At 32.0% G+C, this 25,536-nt stretch overlaps 2 protein-coding genes and 1 long non-coding RNA gene across 3 annotated transcripts in view; 1 reads left to right on the forward strand and 2 right to left on the reverse strand.

The window, feature by feature from the left end:
• Nucleotides 1–11,030, reverse strand: part of LOC143057687 (exocyst complex component 8-like) — a 35,297-nt gene extending 24,267 nt beyond the window's left edge. Inside the window, exons 1-2 of the mRNA XM_076231043.1 lie at nucleotides 10,920–11,030; nucleotides 310–459 (exon numbers count right to left, since the gene is read on the reverse strand). Coding sequence (XP_076087158.1) covers nucleotides 310–459; nucleotides 10,920–10,986 — 217 coding nt within the window. The 5' untranslated portion in view covers nucleotides 10,987–11,030. The remainder of the gene's footprint in view (nucleotides 1–309; nucleotides 460–10,919) is intronic.
• Nucleotides 11,031–11,128: 98 nt separating this feature from the next.
• LOC143056178 (uncharacterized) overlaps nucleotides 11,129–25,536 on the forward strand; it is a 48,027-nt gene continuing 33,619 nt past the window's right edge. Inside the window, exon 1 of the mRNA XM_076229261.1 lies at nucleotides 11,129–11,231. The gene's annotated coding sequence lies outside the window, so the exon portion shown is untranslated. The remainder of the gene's footprint in view (nucleotides 11,232–25,536) is intronic.
• LOC143056898 (uncharacterized) lies at nucleotides 13,292–14,287 on the reverse strand. Its single transcript, XR_012972559.1, has 2 exons — nucleotides 14,049–14,287; nucleotides 13,292–13,442 (listed from the first exon to the last, which is right to left on the reverse strand). It is a non-coding gene; the product is annotated as an uncharacterized LOC143056898 (long non-coding RNA).

Here is a 25,536-nt window from a genome sequence, read left to right on the forward strand (position 1 = left end):
TAACAGTTTAAACAAATTATAAAGCTACAATATTTGCAGTAAATAAAGAGCAAATCAAAAATAAATAAAATGCATAAGAGCATGTGCAGTTTCATGGCATTGAATAAATCTTATTAGAAATTTCCTTCACAGTTTCATTGAAATATGAGTAATTTTGGTACACTTTATATTTGAGAGCATTGAGCATGTAAAACAGATCTTACTAGAAATTTTCTTAGCAGTTTCTATAAACATGATAAACTGTGATTTATTTTTGTACACTTTATGTTTCAGAGCATGTGCAATTTCATCATATTAAATAAATCTTACTAGAAATTTCCTTTGCAGTTTCTATGAACTGTGAGTAATTTTTATACACATTATGTTTTAGAGCATGAGCTGTTTCGTCAGATAGTATCTGGATCTTCTGTTTCATGTCCAACAACTGATCTTCGCCATTCTCTGCCTGTTTACTGACAACTGAAATTAAACAAGCATTCTGTGAGTATTGCATGGCAATAAATACAAATGTAGTCCCCTACCGGTTAAAAAATTCATTGTAATTCTAATTTGATCTCTAACTTGTCATGGTGTAAACTACATTAAAAAGAAAAATACCACTGAAACAAGTCTAATAATTGTATTTCATGGTAGTCATGCAGTCTTGACGTTTAAGCTTGTGATACGCCAACACATCAAGTCAAAACTATTACCCCCCTGACCAAACAAAATTTGGTTTAGACTTGATATTTAGGTGTATCATAAGCCAAAGATCAAGACTGCATGACGACAAGGAAGTACTATTTCAACACTTGATATTTAGGTGTATCATAAGCCAAATGTCAAGATCACATGACTACAATGGAATACTATTACAAAACTTGATATTTAGGTGTATCATAGGCCAAACATCAAGCCTTAATCAGATTACCATGTACTTCTTAAATTATTAAAACACCCTTTACACAATGCTAAGGTAGCACTCCACAGTTAGGTGTGTCGTTTCGCATTCTGGCCCCTGTGGATTTTTCAAATATGAGAGCTAGTGTGCAATAAAATTCATTTTTGGAGTATTAAAATAGCCTTTGTATTGGGTTTATATGAACATCAAGATTATGTAATGTATGTAATATAGGCTGTTTTCTGTATGACAGTCGGTATTTGCATGTCCCTACCATACATTGGTCCAGCAATTATTGTAATGTTTTTTTCCAACTTTTTATCGCACGAACTTTGTGATTGGATTTTAAGAAAAAATGTGGCGAAAGACACCCATTTTTCATTTGATCATTAGGAAGATTTATGAAAACAGTTTCTAACCAGTTGCTTCGCAGGGCGCAGCATTATACGACCGCAGAGGTTGAACCCTGAACGGTTGGGGCAAGTATGGACACAACATTCAAGCTGGATTCAGCTCTAAATTTGGATTGTGATTAAATAGTTGACACAGCATAGGTTTCTGACACAGAATGAATGTGGTCTAATGAACTTAAACAAAAAATTTTGCCTTTGAGCAATTCACTATGCTGTTGAATATTAATCCTCTCAAAAAAATGTTTGAAGAAATTTTCTTTTTATTTATGAAATCTGAAATGAAAAAAATTGACCCCCCAATTTTTTTTTCACATCCCCCTTTCCCTTATTTCAAAACTGATCTCAATTCAAATTTCTAATGAAGTTTGCAACAATAACTACTCATTTAAATACATAATAAAATATTAAAATGTAAAAAAAGTGCTTGTTATTACTGAATGGTAAAGATTGTTTTAATCTATCAGTTGGTAGTAAAAGTGAATATACATTGTATATTGTATAAAACAATGATTTAAGTTGATTCAACTACTATTCTGGACAAAGAAAGATAACTCCAATTGAAATCCAATTGGAATTTCTTGCTATTGCACAATATTGTGCAATTAGATATTTCTTGCTATTGTCCAATACTGTGCAATTGAAAATATTTGCTATTGCACAATACTGTGCAATTGAAGATTTCTTGCTATTGCACAATACTGTGCAATTGAAGATTTCTTGCTATTGCTGAATACTGTGCAATTGAAAATTTCTTGCTATTGCACAATACTTAATATAATAATTTTGGATCCTGATTTGGACCAACTTGAAAACTGGGCCCATAATCAAAAATCTAAGTACATGTTTAGATTCAGCATATCAAAGAGGCCCAAGAATTCAATTTTTGTTAAAATCAAACTTAGTTTAATTTTGGACCCTTTGGACTTTAATGTAGACCAATTTTAAAACGGGACCAACAATTAAGAATCTACATACACAGTTAGATTTGGCATATCAAAGAACCCCAATTATTCAATTTTTGATGAAATCAAACAAAGTTTAATTTTGGACCCCGATTTGGACCAACTTGAAAACTGGGCCAATAATCAAAAATCTAAGTACATTTTTAGATTCAGCATATCAAAGAACCCCAAGGATTCAATTTTTGTTAAAATCAAACTAAGTTTAATTTTGGACCCTTTGGACCTTAATGTAGACCAATTTGAAAACGGGACCAAAAATTAAGAATCTACATACACAGTTAGATTCGGCATATCAAAGAACCCCAATTATTCAATTTTTGATGAAATCAAACAAAGTTTAATTTTGGACCCTTTGGGCCCTTTATTCCTAAACTGTTGGGACCAAAACTCCCAAAATCAATACCAACCTTCCTTTTATGGTCATAAACCTTGTGTTTAAATTTCATACATTTCTATTTACTTATACTAAAGTTATGGTGCGAAAACCAAGAAAAATGCTTATTTGGGTCCCTTTTTGGCCCCTAATTCCTAAACTGTTGGGACCTCAACTCCCAAAATCAATACCAACCTTCCTTTTGTGGTCATAAACATTGTGTTTAAATTTCATTGATTTCTATTTACTTAAACTAAAGTTATTGTGCGAAAACCAAGAATAATGCTTATTTGGGCCCTTTTTTGGCCCCTAATTCCTAAACTGTTGGAACCAAAACTCCCAAAATCAATCCCAACCTTTCTTTTGTGGTCATAAACTTTGTGTCAAAATTTCATAGATTTCTATTAACTTAAACTAAAGTTATAGTGCGAAAACCAAGAAAATGCTTATTTGGGCCCTTTTTGGCCCCTAATTCCTAAAATGTTGGGACCAAAACTCCCAAAATCAATCCCAACCTTCCTTTTGTGGTCATAAACCTTGTGTTAAAATTTCATAGATTTCTATTCAGTTTTACTAAAGTTAGAGTGCGAAAACTAAAAGTATTCGGACGACGACGACGACGACGACGCCAACGTGATAGCAATATGCGACGAAAAATTTTTCAAATTTTGCGGCCGTATAAAAAGGTATCACTCAAAGGCATTGAAATTCTAAATGGATCCAAATTTTGAGGGGATATGTGACATGTCCACCCCCCTTTTTGCAATATTTTATGGTAAATAAATGCAGAATGTTGCCATGGATACACATAAAAGGAATTAATTTTCACTCTTTTAACTTTTGAAAATCAAATCTATGGAATATACTGATTACATACATATCCACATGTACAACACAAACAGTTAGGTTAATATATATTAGAAATCCAGGAATAGGAGATGATAAAACATTTTGTGGCTCGTTTTTAATTTTATTTTCTAACTGTGGAGTGCTACCTAAATCTGGTTATATCATCAGGTCACATGTTTACCGTATAATGTCAAAATGTTTACCGTAACATGTCAAAAAGTTTACTGTAACATGTACATTATCTTAATATAGATAACTGTAACCATGGAAAATCCCACTAGGATTTTTCACTGAAAGGATAATTGAACCTGTTTCGATATCAATCAGATACATATTAATTCACTGGTCAACTCTTTGAACCGCCGGTTAACTCTGAACCACTGGTTAAATCTGAACCACCAGTTACCATATCTACATGTATATAAATAGGGTGCAAACATTAATCCACCATTCTGCCTCTGATGAAGGTCTTCTTTAGACCGAAACTGGTCAGGCTATGAAACATCACCAGGAGCTGTTAATTATGTGTATTGGTACATGTATATATACTATATTTTCAGCTAGATTTGTAAACCTGGCTGTGTTACAAAGATGGTAAAATCTTTAACATGTTTAAAATGGGAAATGTAAAAAAAAAGAAGATGTGGTATGATTGCCAATGAGACAACTGTTCACAAGAGCCCAAAATGAAAATGACACATACTTGAAGATCGCAGGAAACAAAATAGGTTATGCATGCTGTTTAAAATTCAACATGCTCAATAATCATAGATCGGCACTAATATCTGATGCCAAATGATAGCCGTATCAGAGGTATAAAATGCTTCTACCATGTCTACCAAGAAAGGTATCAGGTTCGTTCTCGCCCAATACACTTTCGCACCCTACACGTTCGCACCTCGCACGTTCGTACCTCGCACCCGAGGTCCGTTCGCACTCTACACATTCCCACCCAATTCTAATTCAAATTCCAGTTGAATAATTGAAAAATCATGATTGTTCTTATAAATTGCTTTAGTGTAAGTAAAACATTCAAGATTTTAAATGAAAAACACAAAAAGATAATTGTTTTTAACAGCTTGGTCCCTTTAATCTGAAACAATTAAATATAGCAATACACTATTATAACTAAAACATGATAAAATTTATTCAACACACAAAAAAAACGTAGTCAGAATCTCACTTTTATGACTTTATTTTGAAACAAGTCAATGAAACAAAGTAATAGCAATACACTAACCAAAACATGATTAAGAGTTATTCAACACAAAATAAAACGTTGACAGAATCCCACATTAATTAGAAAGGATTTTTTTTTTTAAACTATCCAAAACATGATTAAGGTTCATCATAACAACTGGACAAATATGGCCGTATTTTCACCTCAAAAACTACTCTGTGTACAGACTTACCTGTGCTGTTTGGAAAGTTAAATGCATTTTGTGTTTAAGAAAGATAAAATCTTTCTTGGTTTTTGATGGGCATTTTTTTTCCTTTCTTCAGAAGGTGCAAAAATAAACAAACACCTGAATTACAGTACAGCCTGTGACATTCTCTTAATTATGTCCACCCTCTTGCATGGTCAACATCCAATGGTGGCCATTTATTGGTGTATTCAATCTTGAGATGTTGGCCATTTATTGGGGTCATAAAACATAGGTTGATGTTTTATCTAATAATGTTACCTGTTGTAATCAATCAGGGTTGAAGTTTTCAACTTGTATGCTTCTTTAAAATTTATCTGTACAGGTAACTAAGGTTTCTTTCAAAATTGACATTTCACCTTTTTCTTAAATGTAGAATAAGACATTGTTTTAGTCTTTGTTAATTAATGTTATTTTTGTCTTTTGAATTTATTTAAATTAATTTTTTTAATTTTTTTATTTGTTTTTATTAATTTTTGTATGATTTTGTTTCTTATTCTTTTAATGTCTTCTTAGTAAGAATCTTGAGAAGCAAAAAGACAAAAATGTTAAAGATAAAGTTATTGACTAGCATTTGAAAGACAACAGACTTTAATCAATTTTTTTTAAAAGTAAAAAAAAAAATTAATGTACATGATGTTCATTGTATTTAATTGTTTATTTGCATTATTTAATGAATTATTATTAATAATAACTAATAATCAAGCAAATGATATTTTTAAAGAAACCATGAAGGAAGTAATTTTTAGCAAGCCTGTTTTCTTTATAATATGGTAAACGGAAAAAAAGTCACAGGATAAAAAGTCACAATATCCCTAGGAAAAAAAATCACAGGAAAAAAAGTCACAAGAAAAAAAGTCACAGGAAAAAAAGTCACAATTTGTTTAAGTAGACTTATTTGTCAGAAATATGTGAAAAAGTCACTATGTACATGTACATGTATATATGCAATAAATAATTAAACTAGAGTTTTTGAATGCATTGAAAAAAATATATTTGTATCTGATTACTTATTTAAGTTATGTTAGTGGTTAATTTTTAAAAACTATAAAGGAATTATATATATACTAATAAAAGTGTATTGGAATAAATAATGTTCTTTTTTTCAAAATTAAACTTAACAAACAGGGAAAACTGATTGTGTCGTTTTTTTTAAATTTTGAGCATAAGTTGTTTTTCATTGATATGGCTTCCTACGAAGACAGGAAATGAAAGGTCTACAAAGGGGGGAGGTGCCACAAGAAGCCACACATCAATATCAACAGTCCCTAGATATATATGTTTAAAAATGCTAAGCTATTATTTATGGCAATGATTTGTTTGTTTAAAAGTAAATTACAGAATACTTATCTTTATCTTTATGGAAATAAAAAATAAAAAATGTGGTCAAGTTATATACTGAACTTCTAACTTGTATTAAAATTGAAGGAAATTGTTGCTGTTAAACTCACATCTCTAAGAGATATAAAACAAAAATAATTACAACAAATCCTTGAAAACATGTATCAATCTATAGTACACCAGCATGAACATGTTCCATTTAAATGATTTTCAATTTATATCTAAATTTCCAAAGCAAGTCGTATAAAATTAATTAAAAAATGTCTATTTCCAAACAAATATCTATTGGGAATGTTTCCAAATATATTCATATATATTTGCGGCCTTATGACCATTTCCATAAAAAAAAATACAAATTGGGATTGTTTCTCCTGTTAATACATTTGCAGACCCTTTGACTATTTCATGCAAAACATATATATTGTGACTTTTTTTCCTGTGACTTTTTTTCCTGTGACCTTTTTTCCTGTGACTTTTTTTCCGTGACTTTTTTTCCGTGACTTTTTTTCCTGTGACTTTTTTTCCTACATTCATTATTATTCAGGAAAACTACAAATATCATTATACGGTTTTTATAGGAAAAAACTATTTTTGTCTATCTTTTTTTTTTAAATCTGAAATCAGGAGTTAACATAATGGACATGTTGAAGAGACTTATTTTCCAAAAAAATATATAAAGAAAAAAACTGTCTTGCTTTGCCTTTTTGAAACAAATGTGAACTTATTTAAAAATATGACATCTTCAGTTTGGCTAATATCTGTCAGTTAAAAGCCAAAATTTGACAAAATACACTTATATCATGTATATAGATGGTTACACTTTTATGGTCTATTAATTAAATCATTTTTTTCTGTGTACATTTATATTGTTGGAAGTGCTGGACTGGTATGATACATATTCTTGGTATACATTTGCAAATATATCCCTAAACCCAGGCCTTTTAGATGAATTTAACAATTTCAGGGACTTGAATGAATTAAAATGAATGAAGTAATGAAACCCTTGATGAAAAAATCAATTGAAAGAAGAATATAATAACAATCTTTGAAAATAGATTTAAGAATAAAAACTTTGGTAAAAACTGTATTCTCAATTGTGTCACATTGAGAGTTAGTGGTCATAATTTAGAAATAGAAAATAGTGGACAATATAAAATTCCTAGAAAAGATAGAATATGTAAACTATGCCACTTGCTGGACAATGAAGACCACTCCTTCCTTAATTGTAAAATTAACAAAACAACTTGAGATAATCTATTTGAAAATTGTTTACCTTCTCATAATATTGTCTCTTACCCAAGAACAAAAAGTGAAAGAAATGCTAAACCTTTATTACATTAAATGATGAATATGTTGAAAATATTGGCTTCCTTATAAAATAGTCATTATTAGAACTGAGGGCAGAAACCTAAAAAAAATCCATGTGTTTTAATTTCTTATAGAATTGTTAATTCTTTGCATTATAATTGTATTTTTGTTTGTTTGTTTTTTTGTCACAAACTAAATACCATATATAAAAAAAGAAGATGTGGTATGATTGCCAATGAGACAACTATCCACAAAAGATATGTTTATATGACAATACAAATATTATCAAATTTTGTTGAATTAATTTTGAATATTTTGAATATATTTATTCAATAGAGAAATAAGGAATTGCCTAAAATTTAATTTGGAATAAGTTCTAAAGACAATCTTTAACATTTGTAAAACAGTATTGAATGCAGATAAGTCTATCTACTATGATTTAAGTATAAATCATTTTGATTTAAGAACAATGAAGAAAATTAATTTGAGAAACAACTTTTCAATAGAAAAAGGCAGGCATTGGGAACGTTTGCATTATATTAGAAGATGATATTCATTTATTCTTCGCTTACCATAAAGTACATGTAAAAAATAACTTAAATTGATTAAAAAGGTATAATGTCAAAACAAATAGTCATGAGTCAAATTAAAAAAAAAATCAGCTATTTATTCAACTAGTTATATTATTTCATTTTATTTTTGAATTTTCTTGTCATAATCACAGTAATTAAATTTCACAAACACATAAATGTATATTTTACCTGAGACACATGACCTGTAAGTTATATAATTTTAACACTTCAATGCAGTCAAGATTTCCCTTTATCCTTGACAAGTTTTTGATTAATACCTTGTGTATTAATTATTTAAGCGACAGGAGATATAATGATGGACATAATTTTTATGGCCACCATGAATAAGATAATGTCACAGGTAGTACTGTTCTTTGATACTGTCGACTCACTGACTCAGATAAACTCTTTAACTCACCTATAGTTGTGAAGATACCTGGTGTCCATGTCAATTAAGGACAATGAAAACAAAACAAACTGTTTTTTTAACTGAGTGAGCATCTCATAGATGTACCACAACTTAGTCAATTTTCACACCTTTTGCATAAAGGAAAAAAAATGCCCATCAAAATCCAAAAGAGATTTTATCTTTCTTAAACACAAAATGCATTTAACTTTATTTTATCTAGTGGATGCTAGGCATTAAAACTTTTCCATCTTTACAGGTAAGTCTGTACTCAGAGTAATTTTTGGCATGTAAATACAGCCATATTTGTCCATTTGTTATGATGAACCTTAAGATTTAAAAAAAAAAATGTTGTCTCACTTTATTTTATGACAATGACAACAACTATAAGAATACACTTGCCAAAACTTGATTACAAAGCTATATTTATTAAGGTTTATGTACCCTTCTGTACCAATTTTTGTACGAATTTTTAAAACATGAATTGTATCAAAACTACAGATATAATGAATAATAGAGACAGGCCATTTTGAACATACATGTATACTAGGGGGAAACTTGATGCAAAGCATTAATATTTACTGTTGCATTGCATTTAATAGAAAAAGAGTACTTTGTGGCAAATTTGTGTTAAAGAGATTTTTGTTATAAAATTTGAAACATAGATATCGGATATGTTCCTTACGTCGTAACTACAATCCCCTTCCCTTTCATGAATGTGAACTACCGAATTAGACTATTTACCGGATTTGTAATCACATAAGCAACACGACGGGTGCCACATGTGGAGCAGGATCTGCTTACCCTTCCGGAGCAACTGAGATCACCCCCAGTTTTTGGTGGGGTTCGTATTGTTTATTCTTTAGTTTTCTATGTTGTGTCATGTGTACTATTGTTTTTCTGTTTGTCTTTTTCATTTTTAGCCATGGCGTTGTCAGTTTGTTTTAGATTTATGAGTTTGACTGTCCCTTTGGTATCTTTCGTCCCTCTTTTACTCACTTGCTTTTCTATGATGTGCTAGTGTTTATTTTTTACAAAAAGTTTTAACCAACCTGTAAATTCCAAAATACCTCGTGCAGAGTAACTAAAGTCGAGCGCACCCTAAAGGGTGTACTTGATTTGGTCCATATTTTTATTTGTTCTAACCAATAACTACATTAATAAACTTGTTTTTTAAGGAAATCAATGCTAGCACTGCATGCAATAATCCTATATCTATCGGTAATCAAATTGCCAAATAAAAATGAAATATGATAGAACAAGGATAAAGGCTGTGGATTTTCTATAAAATGTTTAGCATTGAAGCAACAGAAGGGTACATAATCCTTAAACACAAAACCAGTTAAAATTGGGAGTGAACATGTACAATGAGGGTGCGAACCATGTAGGGTGCGAAAGTGAAAGGGGGCAAACATGAGTGGGTGCAAACGTGAATGGGGGCAAACGTGAATGGGCGCAAACAGACCCGGATTCACCAAGAAAGGGCTGCAATAGTTGCCTTTGATCAATCATTTTTTCCAAGGACAATCAGGGACTGGAACCAACTGCCAACACCAGCGGAGACAGTTGAAGGATTAAGAGCTGCCCTGAACTTGAAGACATGCTTTTCTTTAGTCAGGTCAGGAATAACCACTTATTGGTGGATTATACCTCAATTGACGTATAATCCACCAATTGAGGTATATTGGTATAGACCAATTGATGTATAATGCAAGTTTTTTGTAATTAAATGCTAGTGTGAGATAGGAGCATGATTTTGCAACTTGCAACCTATTTCATGACCCTTATTGAGTCCGCCGAAAGTTTCAGTTTTGTCAAAGCCTGCTGCATTTCTTGAGAATGCATGTGTACAACAATTCTTTTGTTGAAACATTTGTACTATTGACCATGATTGACTTTTAATAATGAAAGTCAAGTATTAACAAAGAGCTCCATTCACCTGTGGAGTTGTACTCATGATCACATGACAGCAGACAGTAATGATGTCCATTGACAGGTGATTACAGGTAAATTTGCCAATCAAGAATTGACAAGATAACAATAGAAGAAACTTCAAATACAATTATTGATTAAATGCAATATGTTATGTCACTATACTAAACTAGAAATGTTTGACAAGTTTTCATACCATAATATGGTTTTAAGAAAACAATGCTCCATTTTGGTGGAATAATTTGTTTTGAAAAACAAAGAATTATACACCAATTGGTCTATACCATTATATGTCAATTGGTGGATTATACGTCAATTGAGGTATAATCCACCAATTGGTAGTTATTCCTGACCTGTTAGTTTAGACATTAACATCCTGTACATATCTAGCATACGTTTTAACTTGCCAAGAGAAACATTTTCAGGATTCATGAATATGTGTCAAATATAGGTCCTTACAATGATCTGGATTGAAATCCTGCTTAGACAAAACTCTGGCCAATCCATGTTCTACTCTACCCTCCATTGACAAAAGTAAAGGTTCGTATGTAGTAAATTCCAACCCGTTGACGGAACAGCACTGGAAAACCAATTGTGTGGTTTGTAAACGACCTTCGGATAGGCTAAAAAGAAACAGAACGCCAAATTTGATTGGTTAAGACAATTACGTCTAACTTTCGGTTTTACAACTTCTGGGAAAGGCGACAGGACAAAGTTTGCTCACAGAAAAACGAAAAAAAGACAAGTTCTTTATACATGGATGAATTAATTGTAAGGCATTTGACATTCAGCATCAAAAATTGAGGAAAATATCATCGAATATTTGATAAAATTAAAAATTGCATATTGCTACTTTCACTTTAAAAATTTTATGCTAACATTGGCTAAAGTGAAAATTGATTTCATGTTTTTTTAATTAGATATTTGCTGTCCCACATCTTTTAATTGTTTTTTCACAAAATAATTGCTAAAACTTAGCTTAGAAATTAAAAAAAAAGAAAGTCTACTTTCACTTTCAGTTTCTTGAAAAAAGGCACTGCCATTTATAGTCCAAATAATTATTATTATGAGGTCTTGAAAGGCCATTGTATTTTTTTCTTTGACGCCTTACATGGACAAGGCATCAAAGAAAAATAATACAATAGCCTTTCAAGAGTCATAATTATTTGGACTATACTGCCATTAGCTGTCATATTCATGTTCACTTCCCAGCGGGCACAAAACGTTGTATCAACGTTGATCCAAAGTCAGTCTTCAACGTTGTTACAACGTTGAAATTTGGGTTAGTTTTGAAAGTTGTAATGACGTGGAAATTCTGACGTTGAATCAACGTTGCAGTTTCAACGTTGTATTGACGTTGATAACGTGTTGAAATCGGGTCCAGTGACGTTGAAATCAGGTTGGGTTTAGGTTGAAATCAGGTTGAGTTAGGTTGAAATCAAGTCTGGTTTAGGTTGAAATCAGGTCGAGTTGGGTTGTAGTTGAGTCATTTGTAAGTTGGTTGAAGTGATGGTTTTGGGGTGTACATTAATCCTAATTGGCACGTGTTCAAATACAATAACAAAATACCTGAATTATGAAATGAAAAAGCCACTTTCAAGTTTTATTTCAATTTAGTGTCCATCAACAGTTCCTTTCTCATTAAGGGACTCCAGAAGAGAATAGAAGACAATAACAATCAGAAACAAAGAAAGAGACAGTTACAATATCAAAATTTTATTTGAAACCAAATATATCAATATTAACAAAGCTTACTTTTCTAGCACATCAAATTTCTCAAAGCTAAGGAAAAAAGAAAAACTTACTACAGCACACTGGTTGATCAAGTTTTCCAACTTATACAAAATTATGTAAATGCAGCAAGTTTGACACAGTAACACAAAATGCCTCCTTTGTTTTATGTGAATACATAGCAGGACTATTAAAAAAAAGATGTTCTCATTTTAAGTTTTTGTAATCCGATATTTCATGTATTTACTTCTTTTTTATTGTCTTTTTTTCATTTTTATTGATACTTGTTGATCTGAAAGGAGTTAGTTCGGTAAGGGCCATATTTGGCCCCAATTATAAAGTTCATAGTTACAAGACAATAAATGTTTTACGTTGCCTTAAAGACATGTTAGAAAGATAAACAGAACTATTTTTGTCAAAGTTTAATTCTAACACGTTGATTTATACATCCAAAAAAGGTCAAGATAAGGGATTTTGGTGAAATTTGACAAAATCAGCTAGATTTCAACCAAATAAAGGACCAGGAAACATAGAGCGCAGGCGTCGACAAGCTTAAGATTCAAATAAGACATGTGAAATGTCTTCACAAACATTATTTTAAAAGATCTTTGTTGTCGACGTATGCGCTCTATGTTTCCTGTCCAATAATCTATGGAAATTTACCCATTTTCATAGATTTTTTCGTGAAAAATCAATATGAGTACAACTTGTGACGTCATAATGAAACGCAGAAACGTAAAATTTTCAACAAAATGGTTTATATCCTAGCTAGTCAATGTATTAGCTATAATGTATTGTGATATTGGTGGTTAAATCCGAATTTGAAATTTACGCTAAAAAAAGGGGCCATTTTAGGACCTTATCGAACATACTCCTTTGACTTTTTGAGGGTATACCATATGTTTTTTTTTTTAATTTATCTTGAAGGCATTTGGAACAAACCATACCATCACCAAGCTGTTTACTCATTCAATCATTTTCTATACACCTGATACAATTGAGTAAACCGGAGAAAAAAAGATGCACCAAATAACGTATTTCTAAATGTCACTGCCTTTTTTTACTGGCACTAAATTAACTATAGAAATTAAAAAAAGAGGTTTTTAAAATGAAAAATTTATTTTCTTTTAATGATTTATTCTTTTTGCCTAGAAACTCCTTCTGCTCTCTGTGGGGCACTCTTCAAATGTCCTGATCACTGCTCGGATATTTTGGATTCTGGTGTCTCTCTGTGGCAAACTAGAACAGCATCTGAAAGCATGGAAAAGAAATAACATAAATTTGAATTACATAAATAAAGTTGTGTACTTTTACAAGCCGGAAATGTTATCAAATTCTACCAATTATAAAACAATTATTTCAAATCATAGAAAACAACATGTTCATTTGAAACAATTGTACCAGCTTGCATAATAACAAGACAAAGCATGAATCCTTTAAACCAGATCTGTGTTTTGCAATAACCATAATGTTCATATACTGATCAAACTATCAAAGATGAGAGATATTTAACGAAAAAATCTAAAAGACCAAAACAGTGTTTAAGAGCAGACCATTTCTATATGTGTCAGACACACCATATCGAGTTGTATTGGAACGAATGGCTAGTGTTCAATGACACCCCTCCCCCTTTTTCTGATATTAATGACTCTGTGCATGGCTAGATATGTTTTATGTTAGTTTGCTAATTAGAGGATATATGCAATCATGTTTCGACATGAAACTGAATTAGATTCAGTAAGATAAGATCTTCTCATAATTTCTGTGAAGGTAAACATGCAGATAATCTGATAAATAATTTGAATGTGTTTGTTTATATTATGATTCTTCGTTAATTTAACTGTAAAATAGACTTACGCTAATATCAAGAGGTTTATACAGAAAAGTCTTCTATCTTCTTTATATTCCTTAGACGCAGTTGTTCACTATTTGTTCATCAGTCTGGTGCGATAATTTCTCGAGGATGATTTTCAAAATTTTCTAAACGGATGTTAAAAAGAGGTGCGCGTGCTTACGTGCGCATCCAAATATAAATATTCGGAACTCCAGTTGAAAAACCGCGAAAATTTAAAAACTTCTCAATTATTATGATTACATTGTACATCGATGATATTTTAAGTTTATATTTTAAATATCAATCGGTAAAAATAATTAAATAAATATACCAAATAATTTCACCTATTTATTTAATTGAATGAAAGCAATTAAAAAAATCGATTTGATTTAAAAAAAAATATAAACTAAGAATATATCATATTCATACAGATATACATATAATTTAAATAGCATGAACAGGTTTTGAGATCTCCCAAAATATAGATAATTAATAAACCAAAATTAGATTGGTTAGAATTGATTTTTTTAAAGACACTTAAAAAATAAACACAAAACAAAATTAATTTGAAAAAGCCGATTTGTTATTGGTGATGTCTCCAGAGTCCTGACCACTTGTTCGTGTCCAAAACTCCTTTCCATGCATAAACAATGCAATTCGTTCTACCCCCTTTTTTATGGGAAAATGATTGATTATATAGGGATCATGGAAGCATGACAGGAGGAAACCCCCTCACGCTTATGGCAGTCAGTGGACCCCCTTATAAGTATTATAAATTCTAAATTAGACACTTATTATCCAATCGTTTATAATACTGCAGCACTGCTCCTTGTTCGATCTGCTCATCCAATATATCTGTACCCTTCAATTTTGACAATAAGATTTTTCTGTCGCGATTGACTGACGTTAACCCAACGTTGAATTAACGTTGTTGTTTAAACGTTGATTTTAACGACGTAAATTCAACGTTGAAACAACGTTGTGAAGTCAACGTTGAATACCATAACGTTAGATCAACGTTGAATTTATGTCGATCAACGTCACGACCATATTTCAACCAAATTTCAACGTTGTCACAACGTTGAGTGCCCACTGGGAATTATTTATGTTATTTAAACAAAATTCTTATATGTATATTTCATTAATAATTTACTTAAGTTATTTTTCCAATGTACAAAAAAGTTTAAAAGAAACAATTTACAATGCATGGCTTACTATAACATGCTTAATGTATCAGTATTCCAAAATCATGTACATGATGTGGCGAGTCATCTGTTTTCCATAGTAATCAGTTCTCGATAGCAGAGGGGGGGATAGGAGGGGTCCTGAACCCGAAATCCTGGGCTTAAAAACACGAAATAAAGAGGTCCTGAAATTCAAAAAAGAATTCCTGGATCCCAAAATGGTCAATCCAGAAATCCTGAGTTTAAAAACACCCGATCCCAGACTGAGAGTCCTGATAAAGGTCCTATCCCCCCTCATAGCAGGTTAAAATAAAAGTAGTTTGCAAAATCACACATGTTTTCTATTTGTTGGTATTTCCGGGACACAATAAAAACTCATTTCAAGCAAGCATTAATTTCAACATTTCAAGTTTTCAGACATTTTACAACAGTAAAAATAATATTTTCCAATTTTAGCCTATTTTAGCCTACTTTTCCTTATTCCCAAAACAACCCCAACTTCATCCCCTGGGTTCATAAATAGCACACTTTCAAATGTAAACAAAACTTAGCTCGAAAAGAAGGTCAAGTCCACATGCAGTGATATTGTTTGCCTTAAATTAGTGGAGAATAAAGGCTTTTTCCCCTGGAGAAGAATCCCAATTTGAAAAATAAATGGCTTAAATTATTCCCAAAAAGACAACTTGTTTCCGAATTAGTGCAGCCTCAGTAGTAATTGTGCATGAATACAAACTGAAAAACACTCATTTAAACAATTTTCTTGCCTAAAATGACTATGTGTGCACATTTGAGGGTCTATTTACATGATTTATGTATCATCACTGACAAAATAGGGTCTTATTTTAAAGCAGGGATTGACTCTTGAGAATGGGTCTGTAAATTGAAGTTTCAGTCAAATTCCCAATTTGATGAAAATGACACATATTTTCCCAATAAAAAAGGGTAGAGGTAGTTTTGAAAAAAAGCCAAGAATATCACTGACATGTAGGTAATACACAATTGTAAGATGTGGTGTGACGTTGCTATGGGAAAAATCTATGGAACACAGTTTGGACCATATCTTTATATCTTCTATAAAATTTAATTCAATTCAATTATCGGGAAAGTAATGCCCTTAAATCATTGTTTTACCTGTAAAACAATATTTTTAGGCAGTTAAGCTGCCTTATGCACCCTGGATTTGTGTGCTTCCCAATAAATGCTGAAATACGGGCCATTGTTAACCTCTAGCTGGCTACTGTGTTATTTATAACTTATTGAACAGTTTTTTCTTACTTTTCATTCTGGATTACAAAAAATATGACCAGAAAAAACTTAAATGATCGTCGATTTTCCCAAAAGTTTTGAAGTTGCACATAGGAAGTAGAGCACATTAGGAATCCTTATGTAGTTTACTATCCCCTGAGCTTTTGGCTAAGAAGTCAAAGAACAAATGAATGAAATATTTAATCGCCGAATATCTCTAAAGACAAGTAGTTAAGATTTCCCAAATTGCAAAAGTCGTAGGAATATTGTTTGTCGTCAATACGTAGTCAACTACGTCAGTAGTCTATTAATATAAGTTCAACTGATCACGCTGTTGGCGGCAATTTTGAATTAGAAGACAGAATTTTCGTATCTTTTCAATTTGGACGCAGGGGTTCAAATTAGCGGTGGTCCGAGGTCTGCGACCTTCCACTTTTGCAGTCGGACTTTCTACTCGGTTACTAGCAACGCCCGACATGCCCGACGGACCTTGAAAGAAAATAAAAAAATAACTTTTTTTACCAAAGTTTCCTAATAAACGATCTCAAACTTATTTTCATCATTACTGTTCATGACAGCAATTTTCAATTTGTTAAACCGCAAGCTTTATACAGAAAATCGCCGACAAATAATGTGTTAATCCGAGTAAAATCGTATCTCACAATCTGTCAAAAACAACATTGAAAAAAAAATGGCTGCCGCAAGAAGACAATTACAATATCGGATCCGATTCCGGAACCAGATAAGGGTAATCCGGGTTTTGGCTATCAGCTAAAAAAATCCAGACAGGTGACAAAATACATCTATGCATGGTAAATAAATATAAACACTAGAATAGAAAACCAAAAGATATATGTAAAAAAAAAAAGAGAAAGTAGAAAATATTTTGTACACCAATTTTAATGTCAAAATCCATTGTATTGGACCAATACAATGTGACAGCTGGGAACAGTTTATCTAACAATATATATGTTCCTGGTAACAGTATAATTTTTTTTTATCAGTGATAAATGTTGGTAATGCATGTTAGATGCTTTAAAAGTTAAACATATTACTGCAATTTCAAGGGGTATTTTTTCTTCTCAATTTTGATAGGTCAGTTAAAATAGCTGGAAGTTTCTCATATATAAAAAAATGATGTGAGATGATTGCCAATGAGACAACTGTCCACAAGAGACCAAAATGACACAGACATAAACAACTATAGGTCATCGTACAGCCTTTAACAATGAGCAAAGCCGATGCCGCATAGTCAGCTATAAAAGGCCCCGATAAGACAATGTAAAACAATTCAAACGAGTAAAACTAACGGCCCTATTTATATAAAAAAATATATAAAAAAACAAATATGTAACACATAAACAAACGACAACCACTGAATTACAGGCTCCTGACTTGGGACAGGCACAAATAGTGCAAATATATTATATGATACCTGAATGTAAGCAAATAATATGATATATAGGTAGAGTCCATTGGGCCACTCGACCTCCTCCTGTTTGATAACTTTGAAACGGATGAGATCCCCACCCCTCAACCATATACATTTATGTATGAGACTAAATAACTAATCAAATGAAATATAGGGGAAGTCCATAGGGTCACCCCACCCCTCATGTTTAAGAACTTGGAAACAGTCGAAATCCCCACCCCTAAACCATATTTATTCATGTATGGGACAATATATATATAATCAAATGAAATTATGGGGAAGTCCCTGGGGGTCACCCCACCCCACCTCTTTGAGAACTTGGTAATGTTCGAGATCCCCACCCCTAAACCATATATTTTCATGTAGGGGACAATATAACAAATCAAATGAAATATGTAGGGGGAGTCCCTGGGGATCACCTCACCCCTCCTATTTGAGAATTTGGAAACGGTGGAGATCTCCACCCCTAAACCATATATATTCATGTATGGGACAATATAACAAATCATATGAAATATAGGTGGAGTTCGTGGGGCCTTTCTTCCCCTACCGGTTTGAGAATTATAAATCGGTTAAGATCCCCAATCTTGAACCATATATATTCATGTATGGGACAATATTTCAAATCAAAGGAATAATAAGGGGGTTCCTATGGCCACTGTACACCCTCCTGTTTGAGAACTTGGGAAAATTTGAGATTCTCACCCCTTAACCATACATACTAATGTATGGGACTATATAACAAATCAAATTAAATATAGGAGAAGTCCCTGTGGTCACCCTACCCCTCATGTTTAAGAACTTGGAAACAGTTGGGATCCCCACATCTAAATTAAATGAAATATAGGGGGGAGTCCCTTCAGTCACCCCAGCCCTCCTGATTGAGAAATTAGAAACAGTCGAGATCCCCACCTTTAAATTAAACCATATATATATTCATGTTTGAGAACTAATCAAATGAAATATAGGGAAAGTCCTTAGGGTCACCCTACCCACTCCTGTTTGATAACTTAGAAACAGATGAGATCCCCACCCCTCAACCATATATTTTTATGTATTGGACAATATAACAAATCAAATGAAATATAGGGGAAGTCACTAGGATCACCCCACCCCTTCCTGTTTGAAAACTTGATAATGGTTGAGATCCCCACCCAAACCATATATATTTATGTATGGAACAAGATAAAACATTAAATGAAATATAAGGGTAGTCCCTAGGGTCACCCCTCCCCCTCTTGTGTGTGTTTTGTGAACTTGTAAAAGATTGAAATACCAACTCCTAAACTAAACCATATTCATTCCTGTTTGTCATTTCAAAAAGATTGAATGACATACAATGTCAATCTCATAGGCGTCACATATGCATGTCACTTTGCTAGACCTAACCAATGTGTACTAGACCTTGCCCAATTTCAGGCGACCATGAGAATGAATAATTATGAGAGCTTTGTTTGGAAGACTTCGTAACAGCATTATGTTACAATCATTTTATTGATGGAAAATAATTAATTGGTTTAAAGAATTTACCTTAATTATAATTTGAATGATTTCTGGTCCTACAAAGATTTTCATTTTCATATGGCTCATTTTAAAGAAAACATATCTTTCAAGCCCAAGACTGTTTTTATAATTACCTGTCATTTTATTCCAAACTCAGACATCATAGATGAAGGTCAGGGACATTTACATTAACTATGGACAGGTTAATCAGACCTCACATTTGATCTCTGTAGTAGTAAACATTTGTCTGATTTGTGTCTCATAACTTTTGTACTGTTGAACACAAACTCAGTTTTCTTTCCAGGGAAGCAAGTCCATTCATACTTTTACAAGCTCGTACTAAAGTCCACTTAAACTTCTAACAGTCAACTAATACCGACGTTAACTATCAACTAGAAGAACTGCAATCATTGCAAACTTGTACCACTGCAGACTCATGACCATGAAAAAAATATACTTGATATATGCGTTGCTTTTAAAAACTTTGACAAAATATGAATTATTTGCCTTAATGATTAATATTAACATAAATGTACATTATATGAATGTTTGATGTTTGTTCTCTTTAAAGATCTTAAAAAAAAAATTGAAGCAACATTGCCACAGTTTTTATAATTATGCTTGGCTTGGTTTTTGGTTAACTGCCTACAGCGCTTACAGTGCTTTGATTTATTTTATTTTATCTAGTGTCCAACATAAAATCCAATTGCACGACTCGCAATCTATTTTTATACGACTGCAAAAATTGAGAATTTTTTGGTCATATATTGGTATCACCTTGGCAGCGGCGTCGTCGTTGTGATCGTCGTCGTCGTCCAAAGACTTTTGGTTTTCGCACTATAACTTTAGTATAAGTCAATAGAAATCTATAAAATTTAAACACAAGGTTAATGACCATAAAGGGAAGGTTGGGATCCATTTTGGGAGTTTTGGTTCCAACAGTTTAGGAATTAGGGGCCAAAAAGGGCCAAAATAAGCTTTTTCTTGGTTTTTGCACTATAACTTTAGTTTAAGTAAAAAAGAAATCTATAAAATTTGGACACAAGGTTAATAACCACAAAAGGAAGGTTGGGAATGATTTTGGGAGTTGTGGTTCCAACAGTTTAGGAATTAAGGGCCAAAAACGGGTCCAAAAAAGCATTATTCTTGGTTTTTGCACAATAACTTTAGAATAAATAAATAGGAATCAATGAAATTTAAACACAAGGTTTATGACCACAAAAGAAAGGTTGGGATTGATTTTGGGCATTTGTGAGCCAAAATTTGTTCCTGTGAAAAAAGTTCCAGTGGAACTAATTTCACAGGAAATATGTTCTGGGAGAACTTTTTTCACAGACAATTTCTATATAATTTGTTCCATCTCTATGAAATAAGTTCCACACTTTACTTGGTGAAATAAGTTCTGGGTTGGTGAAATTTGTTCCTTACCTAGTGAAATAAGTTCCATGTTTGTGAGATTTGTTCCTTACCTGGTGAAATAAGTTCTGGATTTGTGAAATTTGTTCCTCACCTGGTGAAATAAGTTCCTTGTCTGTGAAATATGTTCCACTGGTTAAACAAGTTTTCTTATATACTGAGCACTTGTCATCAGTGAGTTTAAAGTGATTATAAAAAACATGTATTATATTGCATAATGTAATAAATAAAAAGTGTAAACATCCAATTGGATCATGTGGAGTAAAGAAAAAGTTTAATAACATGCTCAAGTAATAATACTAAAAATGGCACTTATGAGCCAGGAAAGAGTAGAATAAGAAATAATAATAAAAGTCATTCCAAAAAAAAGTATTATAGTTGAAGATGAATATTTGTACTTTTTTGAAAAGGACAAAGTGGCTGATCAATTATATTAAAAGACATAAATAAACAAAATACACACTCTTTAAAAACTGTGCCATGACCATAGCTAAGTACATGTATGATTAGAACACCAATGACAGATCATCAGGAAACAAGGAGGTTGAATACCACATAAACGATCAAACATAGATACATTATCATCGCTTTTATTTCTTATGTTCGACATCCTAAAGTCATTCCTTCAATTGCAAATGTACCCCATGCAAGCACAGAACTTATTTTCTGTGAAATAGGTTCGAGCAGAACATTTTCATTGATTTCTATAAAACAGATTCGTTTAAAACTAATATCACAAGAACTTATTTCACTTTTTTTTTTAAATTTTAATATAGGAACAAAATTCATGGTGCTGTGATTTTTGTTCCGGAACTTATTTCACACTTGGTTAAAAAATTAGTTCCAGAACAAATTTTATAGTGCTGGAACATATTTTCTGTGACATAAGTTCTGGTGGAACATATTTCCTATGAAATTTGTTCCGGTGGAACAAATGTCACGCCGGAACAAATTTTTTGTTACACATTGAGGTCCCAACAGTATAGGAATTAGGGCCATTTAAGGGGCCAAAATAAGCATTCTTCTTGGTTTTCGCACTATTACTTTAGTATCAGTCAATAGAAATCTATGAAATTTCAACACAATGTTTATGACCACAAAAGATAGGTTGGGATTGATTTTGGGAGTTGAGGTCCGAACAGTTTTGAATTAGGGGGGCAAAAAGGGGCCAAAATAAGCATTATTCTTGGTTTTCACACCATAACTTAAGTATAAGTAAATAGAAATCTATGAAATTCAAAGACAAGGTCTATGACCATAAAAGGAAGGTTGGGATTGATTTTGGGAGTTTTGGTTCCAACAGTTTAGGAATAAGGGGCCCAAAGGGTCCAAAATTAAACTTTGTTTGATTTCATCAAAAATTGAATAATTGGGGTTCTTTGATATGCCGAATCTAACTGTGTATGTAGATTCTTACTTTTTGGTCCCATTTTCAAATTGTTCTACATTAAGTTCCAAAGGGTCCAAAATTAAACTTAGTTTGATTTTAACAAAAATTGAATCCTTTGGGTTCTATGATAAGCTGGATCTAAAAATGTACTCAGATTTTTTATTATTGGCCCAGTTTTCACTTTGGTCCGAATCGGGGTCCAAAATTAAACTTTGTTCGATTTCTTCAAAATTGAATAATTGGGGTTCTTTGATATACCAAATCTAACTGTGTATGTAGATTCTTAACTTTTGGTCCCGTTTTCAAATTAGTCTACATTAAGGTCCAAGGGGTCCAAAATTAAACTAAGTTTGATTTTAATAAAAATTAAATCCTTGGGGTTCTTTGATATGCTGAATCTAAAAATGTACTTAGATTTTTTATTATTGGCCCAGTTTTCAAGTTTGTCCAATTCAGGGTCCAAAATTAAACTTTGTTTGATTTCATCAAAAATTGAATTATTGGGGTTCTTTGATATATGCCGAATCTAACTGTGGGTGTAGATTCTTAATTTTTTGGTCCCATTTTCAAATTGGGCTACATTAACCCTTTAACGTTCCTATCGGTCAATCTGACCGATAAGTCAAATTTTTGGAGGAGTAGTTTGCATGAAGTTTGGTATCGTTGACATTTTTTGACGTACATATGTGGTAGTGGGCTCAAATTTATGATCAGAATACCGTACCACCAACTTGATTTTTGGTGTCAGAAACCAATTTGCCCTATATTGACAAGAATATTTGGGGGAAAACTGTTTTATTTTTACTTTTAAATAGAATATTTTCACAAAATGTCACAAGACAAATTGTTGCTGTTTTTTGTTTTAACATGACAATTTTGATAACTGTGCCGTGATCATTTACAAGAATACTATCAAAACTGTAAGCAAAACCCATACACATACAAACAATCTGATTCATAGAGTATCAACACTGAAACAAAACTCAAATTACAAGGAATTTTCATGTTTTGTATTGTCAGTTTTTATAGCAAAAGAGATGAGAACATCTAAAATGTCTTAAAAATTGTTAGCCAAGTTGGAATAGCAATAACAAATCTTTGTTTCTTTAGTGTCTGGTTATGAGGATGTTGGATATCATATCTCTAAGATATAGAAATAGTGACATATCATATCTCTAAGATATAGAAATAGTGACATATCGACGAAAAAAACGAACATTTCTGAATAATTTTCTTACATATTTGCTTGAAAAAATAGTCATTTTCAAAAACTAACTTCTTTAGAAAAAGAAGTTGGATTATGTTCTCCCAAAAATAATTTCTATTGTTACAGAGAAGGTGACTTATATGCTAAAATTTCATTTGTTTTCCAATGGTTTCTGTGGCTCAGTGGTAAGATGCACAGTCTGACACCAGAACGATCGCGTGTTCAAACCTCACTGCCGGAGGGTGAAAAAATAAATTCCTATATTAAATATAACTTAACTTAACTTTACTTTCAATTTCAATTAAGACAACTGAAATACATGATTAAATCAAAAAGAAAAATTTACCCCCCCCCCCCTCTTTTTCTCCTTTTCCCCTCTCTCTCTGTTTTTGTTAATTCTTAGCCTGGGCACTCAATAATACCAGATTTTCATTAAATATTTACTCAAAATTCTTTTCTAAAGGCTCATTCTGTAAGCAGTTATGAATAGTACATCTTTAACATAAACTTGGGCCATTTATTTATCTATTTTTCGGTGTTTCAAGTATTGATATTTCTACCAATCAGACAGGTTTTACATCTTTCTGTATAAAGTTTTCACCGAAAACATTTCCAAAAGTCTTCGTGCATTAATTTAACACTAGAACTATGTTCTATTTTTGTCACTAAATGTCTGTACAACCGCTTTTCCGCTTGAATTGTACATTTTTGTCCCTTTAATTCAGCATGGCACGTGACTTTTTGAGAGATATCACGTGATCAACGTAAGAATTATTTTCCTTAAATCAGGTTTTCTTGAAACCTTGGTCAATTATCTATCAGATGAGTCTAAATTGTCCTTTGTGTGAGATTTTTATCAAAATGTACAAATGATTGAAAACAGATATCCTTTATTCGGGTAGAAAAGGTAAAAATCCTTGAACGTTAAAGGGTTAAGGTCCAAAGGGTCCAAAATTAAACTTAGTTTGATTTTAACAAAAATTGAATCGTTGGGGTTCTTTGATATGCTGAATCCAAAAATGTGCTTAGATTTTTGATTTCAAGTTGGTCCAAATCGGGGTCCAAAATTAAACTTTGTTTGATTTCATCAAAAATTGAATAATTGGGATTCTTTGATATGCCAAATCTAACTGTGTATGTAGATTCTTAATTTTTGGTCCCGTTTTCAAATTGGACTACATTAATGTCCAAAGGGTCCATATTAAACTTAGTTTGATTTAAACAAAAATTGAATTCTTGGGGTTCTTTGATATGCTGAATCTAAAAATGTATTTAGATTTTTGAATATTGGCCCAGTTTTCAAGTTGGCCAAAATCGGGGTCCAAAATTAAACTTTGTTTGATTTCATCAAAAATTGAATAATTGGGGTTCTTTGATATGCCAAATCTAACTGTGTATGTAGATTCTTAATTTCTGGTCCCGTTTTCAAATTGGTCTACATTAAGGTCCAAAGGGTCCAAAATTAAATTCAGTTTGATTTTAACAAAAATTGAATTCTTGGGCTTCTTTGATATGCTGAATCAATACATGTACTTAGATTTTTGATAATTGGCCCAGTTTTCAAGTTGGTCTAAATCAGGATCCAAAATTATCGTATTAAGTATTGTGCAATAGCAAGAAATTTTCAATTGCATAGTATGCAGCAATAGCAAGAAATTTTCAGTTGCACAGTATTGCGCAATACCAGGAAATCTTCAATTGCACAGTATTGGGTAATGGCAAGTATTTTCAATTGCACAGTATTGTGCAATGGCAAGAAATATCTAATTGCACAATATTGTGCAGTAGCAAGAAATTTTCAATATTCTTTGAAAATTTGAGTTATCTTTCTTTGTCCAGAATAGTAGTTGAATCAACTTAAATCATTGTTTTATACAATGTACAATGTAAATTCACTTTTACTACCAACTGATAAATTGAAACCATCTTTACCATTCAGTGATAACAAGCACTTTTTTACATTTAAATATTTTATGATGTATTTAAATGAGTAGTTATTGTTAGGGGCCATTAGAAATTTGAATTGAGATCAGTTTTGGAATAAGGGAAAGGGGGATGTGAACAAAAAATTATTAATATTCAACAGCATAGTGAATTGCTCAAAGACAAAACAAAACATTTTAGTTCATTAGAC

This window comes from Mytilus galloprovincialis, chromosome 13 (assembly GCF_965363235.1).
Source record: "Mytilus galloprovincialis chromosome 13, xbMytGall1.hap1.1, whole genome shotgun sequence".
Lineage (NCBI taxonomy): Eukaryota > Metazoa > Mollusca > Bivalvia > Mytilida > Mytilidae > Mytilus > Mytilus galloprovincialis.